This window comes from Amblyraja radiata, chromosome 9, assembly GCF_010909765.2.
Source record: "Amblyraja radiata isolate CabotCenter1 chromosome 9, sAmbRad1.1.pri, whole genome shotgun sequence".
NCBI lineage: Eukaryota > Metazoa > Chordata > Chondrichthyes > Rajiformes > Rajidae > Amblyraja > Amblyraja radiata.
The window spans coordinates 36,221,585-36,235,101 of NC_045964.1; the positions used below are offsets into that span (position 1 = coordinate 36,221,585).

Below are 13,517 nucleotides of genomic sequence, written 5' to 3' on the forward strand. Positions count from 1 at the left end.
AATTGGAGTTGGGTTAAAGGGCGTGTTTTTGTGCTGCACAATGATAACATTTGAAGTAACAAATTGACAAAACCAAGTTGTGCAGGTAAAATTAAATTCATAGCATTGTCTTCAGCCAGACATGTGAACAATCTGCTTTTCTTTTACTGTAGATTATATTATCCACAATCCAATGACCAGAATTCTGTTTGCATACAAAAAGTGACAATTGAATGATTTAATTGGTTATCAAAACATCAATTTCCTGCTCAATACGCAGCAGGCAAGAACTGTGGTTCCACAGCTGCAGTAGTGGTTCAAATATGGCTCAGAGGAGGTCTTCAAGGTTTCTCTACTCAAGATATCTACACATTATTTCTGGTATTACACAAGCATCATCTCAACCTTTTATTTGTACAAAGAAACAAAATTATTTTCACAAAGTAAACCACATTATCAATACTACTGCTGTTGGAAACATTACATAAGAATCTAGTTCCTGGATTCCACGTTTTATTGAGCATTTGAAAAGACATGCTTAAAATAAAAATCAGAAAATGTTGCAGCATGGAAAAACTCAATCCTCCCCCCACGTTTCAATTAGTTTCATAAATACAGGAGAAATTCAAAACCCACAAATTGTTTTCAACATTGAATAAATATCTAATCTTTCTCACAGACCAATCATTTGCACCAGCATGAAACATATACAGCACTGAAATGATATACAATTCTCACTCATGTGTAGTGTAGCATTCTTTTGTTGGTTTCAAGAGTTATTTTTAATTAAAGTAAAAATTATAACTGGACACTGGTGACTGATTTTCCTTTAAATTAAACAACATTTCTTCACAAAATCAGAACACTGGAGAGCTCCACAATTGGATTCATAAAAGTATAGCATTTACTCCGTGTTTGGTGGAAGACACTACGATACATGAATGTTACTTCAAAAAAGTACAAAAATCATTCAGTAAAACAGTACTGTATCCAATATACACAAACTATGAAATCTCTACAAATTATCTTAGCAAAATGCAGTTTCACACTACATCTTCCTGAGTGCTTTAGAAAGAATTTTAGTCCAGTGCAGGTCGCATTCCAACGTTGTAAAAAGTTATTGCAGTTCATAAGAAGAGCAAGGCAGTCTGTGGCATGATTCTAGTTTTCATTTCAGAAATGGAACATGACAAATTCTAAATGTTCCTAATTAAAGTACACCATTGAACAACCTTAAATTCTTGATCTTTTGGTAATAGGAGGTTGCGGTGTATGGTCCACATTGGTCGGTTTTATTGTTAATCCCAGCTTTTCTACTTGATTGTGAAAGAAGGCTTGAAGTTTCATCCCAGCTTTTGCTTCACTTGTGTTTCGAGGATTGTATTCAAAGCAGTTTGTAAACATCAATTCCACATCATTAATAAAATCCGCTGAAGAGAAAAACAAATTTTTAATTTGGGACCTTAATCCTCTTTAGATATACGAGATCTATGAACCAAAAACAGATAATGCTGAAAATATTTAGCATGTCATGCAGCATCTGTAGAAAGAGAATGTTTTAGGTTGATTATGTTCAAACTAAAAGTCTGAAATCAAATGGGTTGCACAGGAGGAGCAGTGGTGAGAACAGAGGGAATATCTGTGTGCCACTTGAGACCAGGAGAGAATGAATGGCAAGGTGATGGGGTTGTCCAAGGGGTTAGTGAAGGCACATTAATTACATGTTTGGAGAAGCTACAATAGAAGACGAATGAGGGATAAATCAAGTATTTAGGAACAAATCACTGCAGTTGCTGGAAATCAGAAATGAAAGTGATTGGTGCTCATTATTATTGTAACTCATAATACTGCAGAGAGAAAAAATATAACATTGGAAATTGATGATCTTCCACCATAATTGGCCAGTTCTGATACTAACTAGAGATCCTGCTCTCTGCAATACTTGAATTATATGTTGAGTCCTGTGGGTTGGAACATTCTGAGAGGGAAGATGCTGTTGTTCAAACAATGCAAGAGACTAAAAATAAAATGACCAATGTGGGAGTGGGAAGGAGAATCGAAGTGACAGGAAAAGGCAAGATTGTTCTGCAGTTATCTACCCTGCATTTGGTTTCTCCAGTGTTATGCAGATAACATTGAGAGCCCCAAATACAATACATGTAAGTAGAAGTTATACTCATGGTATGGACTCGTTCACATTGGTGAAAATAAACTAAAAGCAAAAGTCAGCCAGTTTCCAAGGATGAACTTCAGTTTCCAGTAGTCTGTCACTTCAGTTCCCCACCCCACATCCACAGCTAAATTCTTCAAATGCCCAAAGCAAACTTAGAACAGCGTCTGATCTTTCAACTCCCTCCTCAGTTTACATTTGATTTGCTGTTTCCGTGATTCTCATATTCATGAGTTCCAGCATATTCTGCACTTTTTCATCTCAGTTTGAGGATTTTTTCCCCTTCTCTCTTCTGTCCTCCATCCTCTCTACATCTATTTAACACCTCCAGATGTAATTAACATGCCTATACTGCCTTCTTTCAATCAGCACCGACATTTGTGTAATTCAGTCTTCGTCGCCACCTATCAGTCAGTCCTTTTCTTATACCAAGTCTTCCCCTTCGCTGCAAATGTAAACGTGTTTGATTTCTAACCTCTCTATTTGGTACAATAAACCTGCTTCTCTCTACACTTGCTGGACGTGTGCAATTTACTACACTGTCTAGGGTTTCACGGGTTTCCTGGGATTATTGTGGGATTATTGTGTATGCGGGCTTTCTGTGTAATTAAACCAGTGGATTCGGAGTCTTGGGAATGATACGCTGATATTTCCAGCAATTTTGTTTAAAAAGAAGTGTAAAAAGGGGTTGTCGGATACACAAAGTAGGCATGCAGGATTACGTGATGTGCTGCAGCTGCATGATGTGGCAGCTGGTGGACTCCTTGGTGGTTCATGGCGACCACATCTGAAGCCAGTGTTGGGAGATTGAAGAACTCAAAGTTGACGACCTGGAGTCTAAGCTTCAAGCTCTGCAGCACATCAAGGAGTGAATTACCTGGACGCTGTGTTTCTGGAAGCAGTCACACCTGTTAAGAGTAACTGCTTCCAACATGGTCCATGGTCAAGAGGAGGATGTGACTGCAAGTGAGACAAGCAAGGGAATAGTGGCAAGGGCAGTGTTAGAGGAACCTCAGCCCTTGAGCTTGTTAAGCAGGTCTGAGATTCTTGCTCCCTGTGCAGACAAATGTGGGGGCTGTAGGATGAGCAACCTGACTGGGGCACTGTGGTTCAGGAAGCCATTCAAGAGGGGAGAGGATAGGTGGATGGGGCAAGTAATGTAGAGAAAGCAGGGACTCTGCAGAAGGACTTGGACAGGTTGTGTGCAGGGGGGGGGGGGGGGGAAGAGAGAGGGTGGGTTGAGCAGTGGCAGATGGGGTACAGCATAGCAAATTGTGAAGTCATCTCTTTTGGTTGTAGGAATAAAGGCGTAGACTATTTTCTAAATGGGGAGAGAATTCAGAAATTGGAGGTGCAAAGGGACTTGGGAATGCTGGAGCAAGATTTCCAAAAGTTAATTTGCAAGTTGAATCGGTAATAAGGAAGGCAAATGCAATGCTAGCATTTATCTCAAGGGCTAGAATTTAAAAACAGGGATGTAATGCTGAAGCGTTATAAAGCACTGGTCAGACCATATTTGGAGTATCATGAGCAGTTTTGTGCCCCATATCTGAGGAAAGATATGCTGGTATTGGAGGGTCCACAGGAGGTTTATGAGAAAGATCCCAAGAATGATTGGGTTATCATGTGATTACCGTTTGAAGGCACTGGACCTGCAGTTTAGAAGGAATGAGGAGGGACCTTACCGAATAGTGAAAGGCCTGGATAGAGTGAATGAGGAGAGAATGTTTCCACTATTGGCAGAGTCTAGGACCAGTGGCTATGGCCTCAGAATAAAAGGACATACCTATTGAAAGGAGACGAGGAGGAATAGCTTTAGTCAGAGGGTGGTGAATCTGTGGAATTCATTGCTACAGACAGCTGTCAATGGATATTTTTAAGGTGGAAATTGACAGAATCTTGATTAATAAGGGTATCAAGGGTTATGGGGAGAAGGCAGAAGAATGGGGTTGAGAGGGAAAGATAGATCAACCATGATTGAATAGAGTAGACTTGATGGGCCGAATGTCCTAATTTTGCTCCTAGAACTTATGAACATGAAAATTGTTGCCATGGATGTCTGATTCTCAGAAGATATACTTCCACAGTTTTCAGAGTAGTAATCAATGCAAAATCAGTGACTTTGATATGAGCCTCAATTTCACGATCATTTTTAATTAAAGGTCATTCAAATCGACACCTGCTTGAATAAGGTTCAACTAGGCTAATAAATGATGCATAGTGTAAAAGTTAATCCTGAGAAATGTAATTACCTGAAAACTCTACGTAAGTAGAGTAAAAACATAAGTTTTTGTACTGGTGTATTGTTTCCTCCAAAAAAAGCATCATTTAAAAATGAACTATAATTTTTCTTCAAAACATCAGCTTATCTCAATTGAAATGGAGTGATATGCATCACGTGCAGAAAATCTTGGCATCATGTTCATCAGGCATTTTGGGCTGAAAGGGCTACCACGCTGTACTTTTCTATGGTCTATGCTCATGAAAATATTCTTACAAATATGCACATTTTTCCTAGTTATGTGCCATGTGAAAATGGTGCAATCCCAATTGTTGTTGAACCAGCTCAATGTCATAACTAGTGGATATCACAGATTGCTTTAAGGTGGCCTTAGACCAAGTCACACCAGAAAAGTGCAAATCCACTGTGGGAAATGTCTTAGTATCAGTTGCTAACTTGTATAGCTAGCAGAGAACCATGTCCCTTCATGCAAGACATTTGTATAATTTCACTCAGCAATATTCTGATATTAATAAGCAAGGTAGATCTTTGTCAATTTTCTATCAAATTGTTCGGAAATTTGATACTTTGGTATCTGGCTCAGTCGGGCCTTGGCTCTTGAACACCCTTTAAACTCACTGGGCCTGGTTTCCAAACCACCGTTGAAACTCACCAGGGCACCTCATCTTCATTCTGAATACAGCAGAGTTCCATTTCCTGTGCTTTCTTGAAACATTGAATGGCTAGAAAATTTCAACTCTTCAACACCTTACGGTGAATCAAATGTTTTGGGGTATTAACTGGAATAGCAAACTGTCAGGCATCATGCAAGTCCTGAGTGTGCCAGATTAATAGTGTTTTATTGTGAACATTATGTGAACTTTAATATTTGTGGCAGCCGAAGAAGCAGTAGCTCAAGGAAGAAAATCCTGAGGCTGGTCATATCACAACTGAGGGATATGGGAGATTTAAAATGTGTTTAACACAGATTCCAGCCCTCCCTTCACAATGCGCTCAATACATTAGAAAATGACAAATAGTCTAATTTGTGCAGCTCAAGTATTTTTTACAGCAGCAATTTAAGGAGTTTTCACGGCATAGTTAGTAAAAATTATGGTTAATCTAATTGACCAAAAAGCAAACAAATTATCATTAATTTGAAATAAAGCATAAGGTATGTAAACCGCAAACTTGAAACTTACATGCAAAGTTATATTCACATCTGTTTAGTTTTTCACGTATGATATTTAAGGCAACTGGCTTCTTAATAATATCGTAATAATCGGTAACCTGTGAGAAAAAAAAATCTTATTTCTTGTCCATATGTGATGCATTCTGATTAAAACATTAAATTACACTGCAATGAACTCTCATTCGATATTGGTTGAATTTCTGAAATTATATATTACTGCAACCATTCTGTATATGAATACCTGTACTAACATGCCTAATTTTATTCAGCTTTGACTTCCAGTTTCAGTTAGGTTGTTCAGGAATATGATTCTTTCATAAATTGAAGTATGGTTTGTCTAATGACAATTTTCATGGACTAAAAATATTTACTATAGTGTATATGTAAATCTTATATATTTCAATATACCTGAGCTTTGTTTACTAATTTCAGGAATGGCCAACTGTCTTCATGTCGTACCAAATCCACAATCAGCTGTTCACAAAGAGAAAGTTCATGCATGCCAGAGTGCCGACTTGAACTCCTCCGGTTCCCAGTTACTTTTGGAACTTCTATCGCGGTATCTATTAAAATAAATTAAAAGATAAACTTTAAGTAAAACCATATGACCACTTTGCATTTCAGTAAACATTAAACAAGGATGAATTGCATTGGGATACGATTTAAAAAGTGGAAATACCTTACATTATGCACAGGTGTATAATACATTTTGTAAATTGACAGAGATTCATTCAATTCTTGATAACAGTAGCTTCACCTTCACCGTACTTAAATGTTTCATTTTAATATACAAATAATTCAACAAATTTTAGCTACAGTGCCCTCCATAATGTTTGGGACAAAGACCCATCATTTATTTATTTGCCTCGGTACTCAACAATTTGAAAGAAAAAAAAATTAGATGTGGTTAAAGTGCACATTGTCAGATTTTAATAAAGGCCATTTTTATACATTTTGGTTTCACCTTGAAGAAATTACAGCAGTGTTTATACATAGTCCTCCCCATTTCAGGGCACCATAATGTTTGGGACACAGCAATGCAATGTGACTTACATTGTCAAGTTTAGAATTTTCTTGCATATCCTTTGCATGGAATGACTGCTTGAAGTCTGCGATTCGTGGACATCACCAGTTGCTGGGTGTCTTCTCTGGTGATGCTCTGCCAGGCCTGTATTGCAGCCATCTTTAGCTTACACACGTTTTGGGGGCTAGTCCCCTTCAGTTTTCTCTTCAGCATATAAAAGGCATGCTCAATTGGGTTCAGATTGGGTGATTGACGGCCACTCTAGAATTGACCATTTTTTAGCTTTGAAAAACTCCTTTGTTGCTTTAGCAGTATGTTTTGGATCATTGTCTTGCTGTAGAATGAACTGCCGGCCAATGAGTTTTGAGGCATTTGTTTGAATTTGAGCAAATAGGATGTGTCTATACATTTCAGAATTCATTCTGCTACTAAAATCAGCAGTTGTATCATCAATGAAGATAAGTGAGCCAGTACCTTCAGAAGCCATACAAGCCCAGGCCATAACACCCCCACCACCGTGTTTCATAGATGAGGTGGTATGCTTTGGATCTTGGGCAGTTCCTTCTCTCCTCCATAATTTGCTCTTGCCATCACTCTGATATACGTTAATCTTCATCTCATCTGTCCACAAGACCTGTTTCCAGAACTGTGGTTGCTCTTTTAAGTGCTTCTTGGCAAACTAACCTGGCCATCCTATTTTTGCGGCTAACCAGTGGTTTGCATTCTGCTGTGTAGCCTCTGTATTTCTGTTCATGAGGTCTTTGGCGGACAATGGTCATTGACAAATTCACACCTCACTCCTGAAGAGTGTTTCTGACTGTCGGACAGGTGTTTAGGGATTTTTCATTATTATAGAGAAAATTCTTCTGTCATCAGCTGTGGAGGTCTTCCTTGGCCTGCCAGTCCCTTTGCGATTAGTAAGCTCACCAGTGCTCTCTTTCTCTTCCGGATTGTCAAAGCTGCCACAGCCAGACATAAAAACAGTTTTTATCCACGAGTAGTTGCTCTACTCAACAGCCAAAAATCTGTAGCCTCCATTTGATCTGGTATTTTGTTGGTTCACATGCTTGATCAATGGTGTTTTATCATTAATGTTTTATTATTATTAATGTTTAGTGTTTTCTGAGTCATTCGTAACTGTCACTGTATGTCATGTTGTTACTTGTGGGCGGAGCACCAAGGCAAATTCCTTGTATGTGAATACTTGGCCATTACTTCAGTAAGGCCTTTGACAATGTTACTCGTGGAAGGTTGGTTAAGAAGGTTCAATTGTTGGGTATTAATGGTGGAGTAGCAAGATGGATTCAACAGTGGCTAAATAGGAGATGCCAGAGTAATGGTGGATGGATGTTTGTCAGGTTGGAGGCCGGTGACTAGTGGGGTGCCTCAGGGATCTGTGTTGGGTCCACTGTTGTTTGTCATGTACATTAATGATCTGGATGATGGTGTGGTAATAGGGATAGACAGAGTTGACGTGGATCAGCTTTTCCCCATTGAGAGTAGGGAAGATTCAAACAAGAGGACATGACTTGAGAATTAAGGGACAGAAGTTTAAGGGTAATACGGGGGGGGGGGGGGGAAGGAACTTCTTTACTCAGAGAGTGGTAGCTGTGTGGAATGAGCTTCCAGTGGAAGTGGTGGAGGCAGGTTCAATGTTATCATTTAAAAATAAATTGGATAGGTATATGGATGGGAAAGGAATGGAGGGTTATGGTCTGAGTGCAGGTGGATGGGACTAAGGGGAAATAAGTGTTCGGCACGGACATGAAAGGCCGAGATGGCCTGTTTCTGTGCTGTAATTGTTATATGGTTAAACTTACTTACTTATTAATGATGTTCCAAACAGTTAATTTTGGTAAGCCTAATGCTTGTCTGATGTCTCTAACAGTTTTAATCTAGTTTCTCAGTCTCATAATGGCTTATTTGGCTTTCATTAGCACAACTTTGGTCCTCATGTTAATAAACAGCAATAAATGTTTCCAAAGGTGATGGAAAGACTAGGTGCTGAGAGCTCTCTTATACCTGCATTAAGGAGGCAATTAAACACACCTGAGCAATTACAAACACCTGTGAAGCCATGTGTCCCAAACATTATGGTGCCCTGAAATGGGGAGGACTATGTATAAACACAGCTGTAATTTCTAGATGGTGAAACCAAAATGTATTAAAATGGCCTTTAATAAAACCTGACAATGTGCACTTTAACCACATATGATTTTTTTCTATTACAAATCTCAAATTGTGGAGTAAAGAGGCAAATAAATAAATGATGGGTCTTTATCGCAAGCATTATGGGGGGCACCGTATATTTGAACAGACATTTTGAACAGAGCACACCATTTACAATAACCAAGCTATTTCACAAGCCTCAAGAGATAGTCAACCATAAGATTTTTTTTTAATTAAATCACCAAAAGTATGCAGGTTGGACCGTAAAAATAAAAGTAGAAAGTTGCACCAATAGTGCTCAGCTTAACTTGTCAGGGAGAACATACTAGTAGCTAGGGATCAGTTTCCAAGAATGCAAGACAGCTGGGAGGGGTTGCAGAAGGATGTGCAAGGCAGGCACATGACACTGCCTACCCTGCTAAAATTATAAAATGGTAATTATTAAATATAAATAGCAAAGGCATGGGAGAATAATGCCTACCTAAGAGATCGATCTCTTAGGTAGGCATAATTCTCCGTGCCTTTCATCCGCAGTACAGGTAACACGCGAAGGTCTGTGCAGCCCACGTGCCGTCGACGATGCTTCAAGCCGTAAATCTCCAGGGGACTGAAGGCAGCTGAAATTCTGCCTTTGCAGTACTGCGCATGCGCAGCACAAGTTTCTTGCCGGGTTTTTCAAACATGGATTGCCATTATCTTAAGAATATATTAAAAACAAAGAGAGAAGAATGGAGTTTGTGTACAAATGATGTGGTAAATACATTTCTTGGTGCTATATGTTTTTAAATACCGCATTTCCCGGCGATGAAGACGCTATTTTTTACCCAAATATAAGGCACGAAAATTTACATGCGTCTTGGAAGCCGAAGTTGGAAGGTTGTTAGCCAAGAAAGATAGACTTGGCTATCCCTCAGTACAGCAACATCAAGAACGATGTTGTTGTACGGAGAGGTAGTCAAGTCTATCCCTCATTGCGAGAAGCGGCTGCAAAAGGACAGCTCCGCTGGGGAGGGGAGGAGGGTGTCGGGGATCATGCCAGCAACTCCCTTGCTGCGACGCTCCGGGCTCAGAGCCACCGCATTGTGGCCACGGGGAGAAGTAGCCCGGGTGGCTGTGAGCGGGCACCAGGACCGGACAGCTTGGGTGGCTGCGAGCAGCCACCACCTCAGGTCCTTCTGTCGGCCCCCTGCTCACCTCCGGCAGTGCTCTCCGTCTGAAAACCTCTCTCCTGCCGCTCGCTGGCCTCATTCATGTCAGCCGCTTACCGCAAATCCTTAAATTCCGACAGCACGATCAAGGGACCAATTGAGGTTACTCGGCTGTCGGAATTTAAGGATTTGCGGGAAGTGGCTGACATGAGCGAAGTCGGTGAGCAGCAGGTGAGAGATGTTCAGACGGAGAGCACTGCCAGAGGTGAGCGAGCCGGCAGAAGGCGCTGAGGGGGCGTCCGCTGTCAGGTCCCAGCAGCCGCTCGCAGGCACCCGAGCTATTTCCCTCCCCGGCCACAATGCGATGGCTCCGCGTCCGCAGCACCGGTGAGTGAGTTACTGGCATGATCCCCGACCCCCTCCTTCTCAACCCTCCTGCCCACCCGCAGCTTTACCCCAGACCAGACTCCCCACACGCTGTGAAAGGAACTCTTCCTCCCCAATTGGTCCCTTGAAAAAGTATTGTCATTCAATAAGATCACAACTGATTCAACTTGTCCTGGTGTGCTCCCGTTTTTCCCACCACGTCTCCACCTGCCGTCACCCTCCACCCCCCACCCATTCAGTAATTCAGAATGAAGGAGATTTGGAAGCCTTGGGCAAATTGCTTTCTTTACTTTTATTTTTTTGAGCGTGAGAAATCCTATGTCCCACCAGCCTTCTTTCAAAATTTAGCAACTCAAAATGGTGCGTTTTCATTGCCGGGAAATACGGTACTTTATTAAGAGATTTGGCTTTTGAAGACTTGATAAAAGTCGACTGACAGCTTACGGAGAGAACAATCTGCGCATGTGCGGTTTAAGATTTTTTTTAAAGCCGACTGACTGCCTACCCTGAGTAATTACTCACGGCATGTGCCTGGTGCAAGGTTATGAGTGGGGTGCATATTTTTGTAAAAATCATAGAAAACGTCATGTAAATAATCAGAGTAATGCAGCTGAGATGGAAAATAAAACGGGAAAGATTTCAAACGTTCCAGAAGAATAATAGGCTGTGGGCCGAGGAGCTTTATTCTGCAGTTTCGTGACCCAAGTCACCAAACTACATGAAATTTTCACATATTGTGTAAAAATATTTATATAAATCACCCCTGAAACTCGATATGAAGAAGACTTGCACATTTTTATTAAATTAGAGAAAAACCGGAAAAATGTCGGGAATTTTTTAGTCCAATCAAAGCACGTTTAACATTGAGTTGTCTGCCAGTTGGCCAATCACGCGCTTTGTTTCAGGCTAGCACACAAAATGGCTGAGGGGGCTTCACAGATGCCTGTTTTACTGGAGATTCCGATTTGTTGTTCTGTGGAATACATGTCGTGGAAACTTGCAGCAGGTAATTGTATTTAGTGGGAAAATCATTAAAAAGGCTGAAGAAAGTGCTGCGAAGTGGATTAAAGTGCAAGAAAGCCTTCAAAGTCCCTGCTGATGTGCTGGAACACAAAGAAGGCCCCCATGAATCAACTAACTGAAAGGTAAGACTAAAGTCTGAATTTATGAAAATCTATCTGTATGGACTTTAATTAATTTAATTGCACCCTTTTATAATGTGATTAAATTCATTCATTCATTCCTTATTCATTCATTCATTCATTCATTCACTCACTCACTTACTCATTCATTCATGAAATTGACTGTGTTATAGTTTAGGCCCTCAATTTCATGAATGAATGAATGAATGAATGAATGAGTGAATGAGTAATAATAATAATAATAATATATCTTTTATTGTCATTACACGTCAGTGCAACGAGATTTAGTGTGCAGCTCCACTGATGTCCAGGAAAGGTAAATAAATACAATACATAAATAAACAAGCTGAATTGATTGACGTGACCATCTGAGGGAGACTGTCCAAAGGGGGTGGGTGGGGGGGCACTCATTAGGGCCGGTTCAGAGCCGCTATAGCTCTTGGGATGAAACTGTTCCTGAGTCTGGAGGTTCGGGCGTAGAAGGCCTTGTAACGTCTGCCGGAGGGAAGTAGTTGAAACAGACCGTGGCAGGGGTGTGATGAGTCCTTATGGATGCTGAGGGCCTTCCTGAGGCACCGCGTGTGGTAGATGCCCTCCAAGGCTGGTAGCTCTGTCCCGATGATCCTCTGCGCTCTGTTGACGACGCGCTGAAGAGCTCTCCTCTCCGCCTCCGTGCAGCTGAGATACCACACAGAGATGCCATACGTTAGTATGCTCTCTGTGGTGCAGCGGTAGAACGTTGTCAGCAGCTGTTGGGGCAGACCAGTCTTTTTTAATGTCCTCAGGAAGAACAGTCGTTGCTGTGCCTTCTTGACCAGCGCGGCGGTGTTTGTGGACCATGTGAGGTCTTCTGAAATGTGAGTGCCCAGAAACTTAAAGCTGGACACTCTCTCCACACTTTCCCCATAAATGGAGATTGGGTCGTATTCTCCAGAATGGGACCTCCTGAAGTCAATGATCAGCTCCTTGGTCTTGGAGGTGTTTAGTGCCAAGTTGTTATTGGCGCACCAGTCCGCCAGGTTCTGCACCTCCGCTCTGTATTTTGTTTCATCACCGTTGGTGATCAGCCCAATCACTGTTGTGTCGTCTGCAAACTTCACGATGGTGTTGGTGTCGAATGCAGGGACACAGTCGTGAGTGAAGAGGGAGTAGAGCATGGGGCTTAGTACACAACCCTGTGGTGTGCCGGTGCTCAGGGTGATGGTGGAGGACGATGGTGAGTGAATGAATAAGGAATGAATGAAGTAAGTGAATGAATGAATTTATTCACATTATAAAAGGGTGCAAGGTTTTTCTCTAATTTAATAAAAATGTGCAAGTCTTCTTCATATCGAGTTTCAGGGGTGATTTATATAAATATTTTTACACAATATGTGAAAATTTCATGTAGTTTGGTGACTTGGGTCACGAAATCCTATTTCTAGACACATTTTTGATGCTCGGCCCACAGCCTATAAGTTAAAATTTGGCTAGCATTTGAGAACTTATATTCTCTTAAAGTTGTGAGTTGCTTTTTGAAAATGGGAATGGAATGGAAGAAAACCACAGATGAGGCTATTAAAAATCTAATTGCTGGCAGCAACAGAAGTAGCGTTGTGGTCAGAGACAAACCACAACATTTGATCATGTTTGACAGTTGAAAAAAAATGACTGAAGGACATGGGAACCAGCCGAGTGTGATGTGGAACAGTTTCTCCACATGGAGATTAAACAACAAATTGTTGGGGCCAAATTGCCTGTGCATGCTATAACAAATGTAGTTTAAAGATCCAACATTACAATGGAGATGCAGCAGTTTACAAAGTCTCTTTCAAAAGAGAAATTCTTATCTTTGCAGTAAAGTGATGAAGCCGAATAAAGTTATAAAAATAAGAAGAAATTAAAATGGGTTTCTGGGCTAGCTTACAGCTTATATTTAGTGTCAAATTAGGCTTGCCTCAGGTTGCAGTGTGTGGGATAATAAGTACCATAACATTGTCTCCCAAGTGAGGAAGTGACAGAGAAAGAAATAGCTAGTCACATCTTTGAAGTAAGATGCTATGAACCAAATGACCAATGTTTATGAAGGACCAAGTGACAGAGAGG

The 13,517-nt window shown here is 40.8% G+C and overlaps 1 protein-coding gene across 2 annotated transcripts in view; it reads right to left on the reverse strand.

Moving 5' to 3' along the window:
* Nucleotides 1–374: 374 nt before the first annotated feature.
* The window catches only part of baz1a (bromodomain adjacent to zinc finger domain 1A), a 108,530-nt gene continuing 95,387 nt past the window's right edge, over nucleotides 375–13,517 (reverse strand). For both annotated transcript variants that reach the window (XM_033027117.1, XM_033027118.1), the window contains exons 26-28: nucleotides 5,971–6,125; nucleotides 5,573–5,660; nucleotides 375–1,409 (exon numbers count right to left, since the gene is read on the reverse strand). In XM_033027117.1, the coding sequence (XP_032883008.1) occupies nucleotides 1,213–1,409; nucleotides 5,573–5,660; nucleotides 5,971–6,125 (440 nt within the window). In that variant the 3' untranslated portion in view covers nucleotides 375–1,212. The remainder of the gene's footprint in view (nucleotides 1,410–5,572; nucleotides 5,661–5,970; nucleotides 6,126–13,517) is intronic.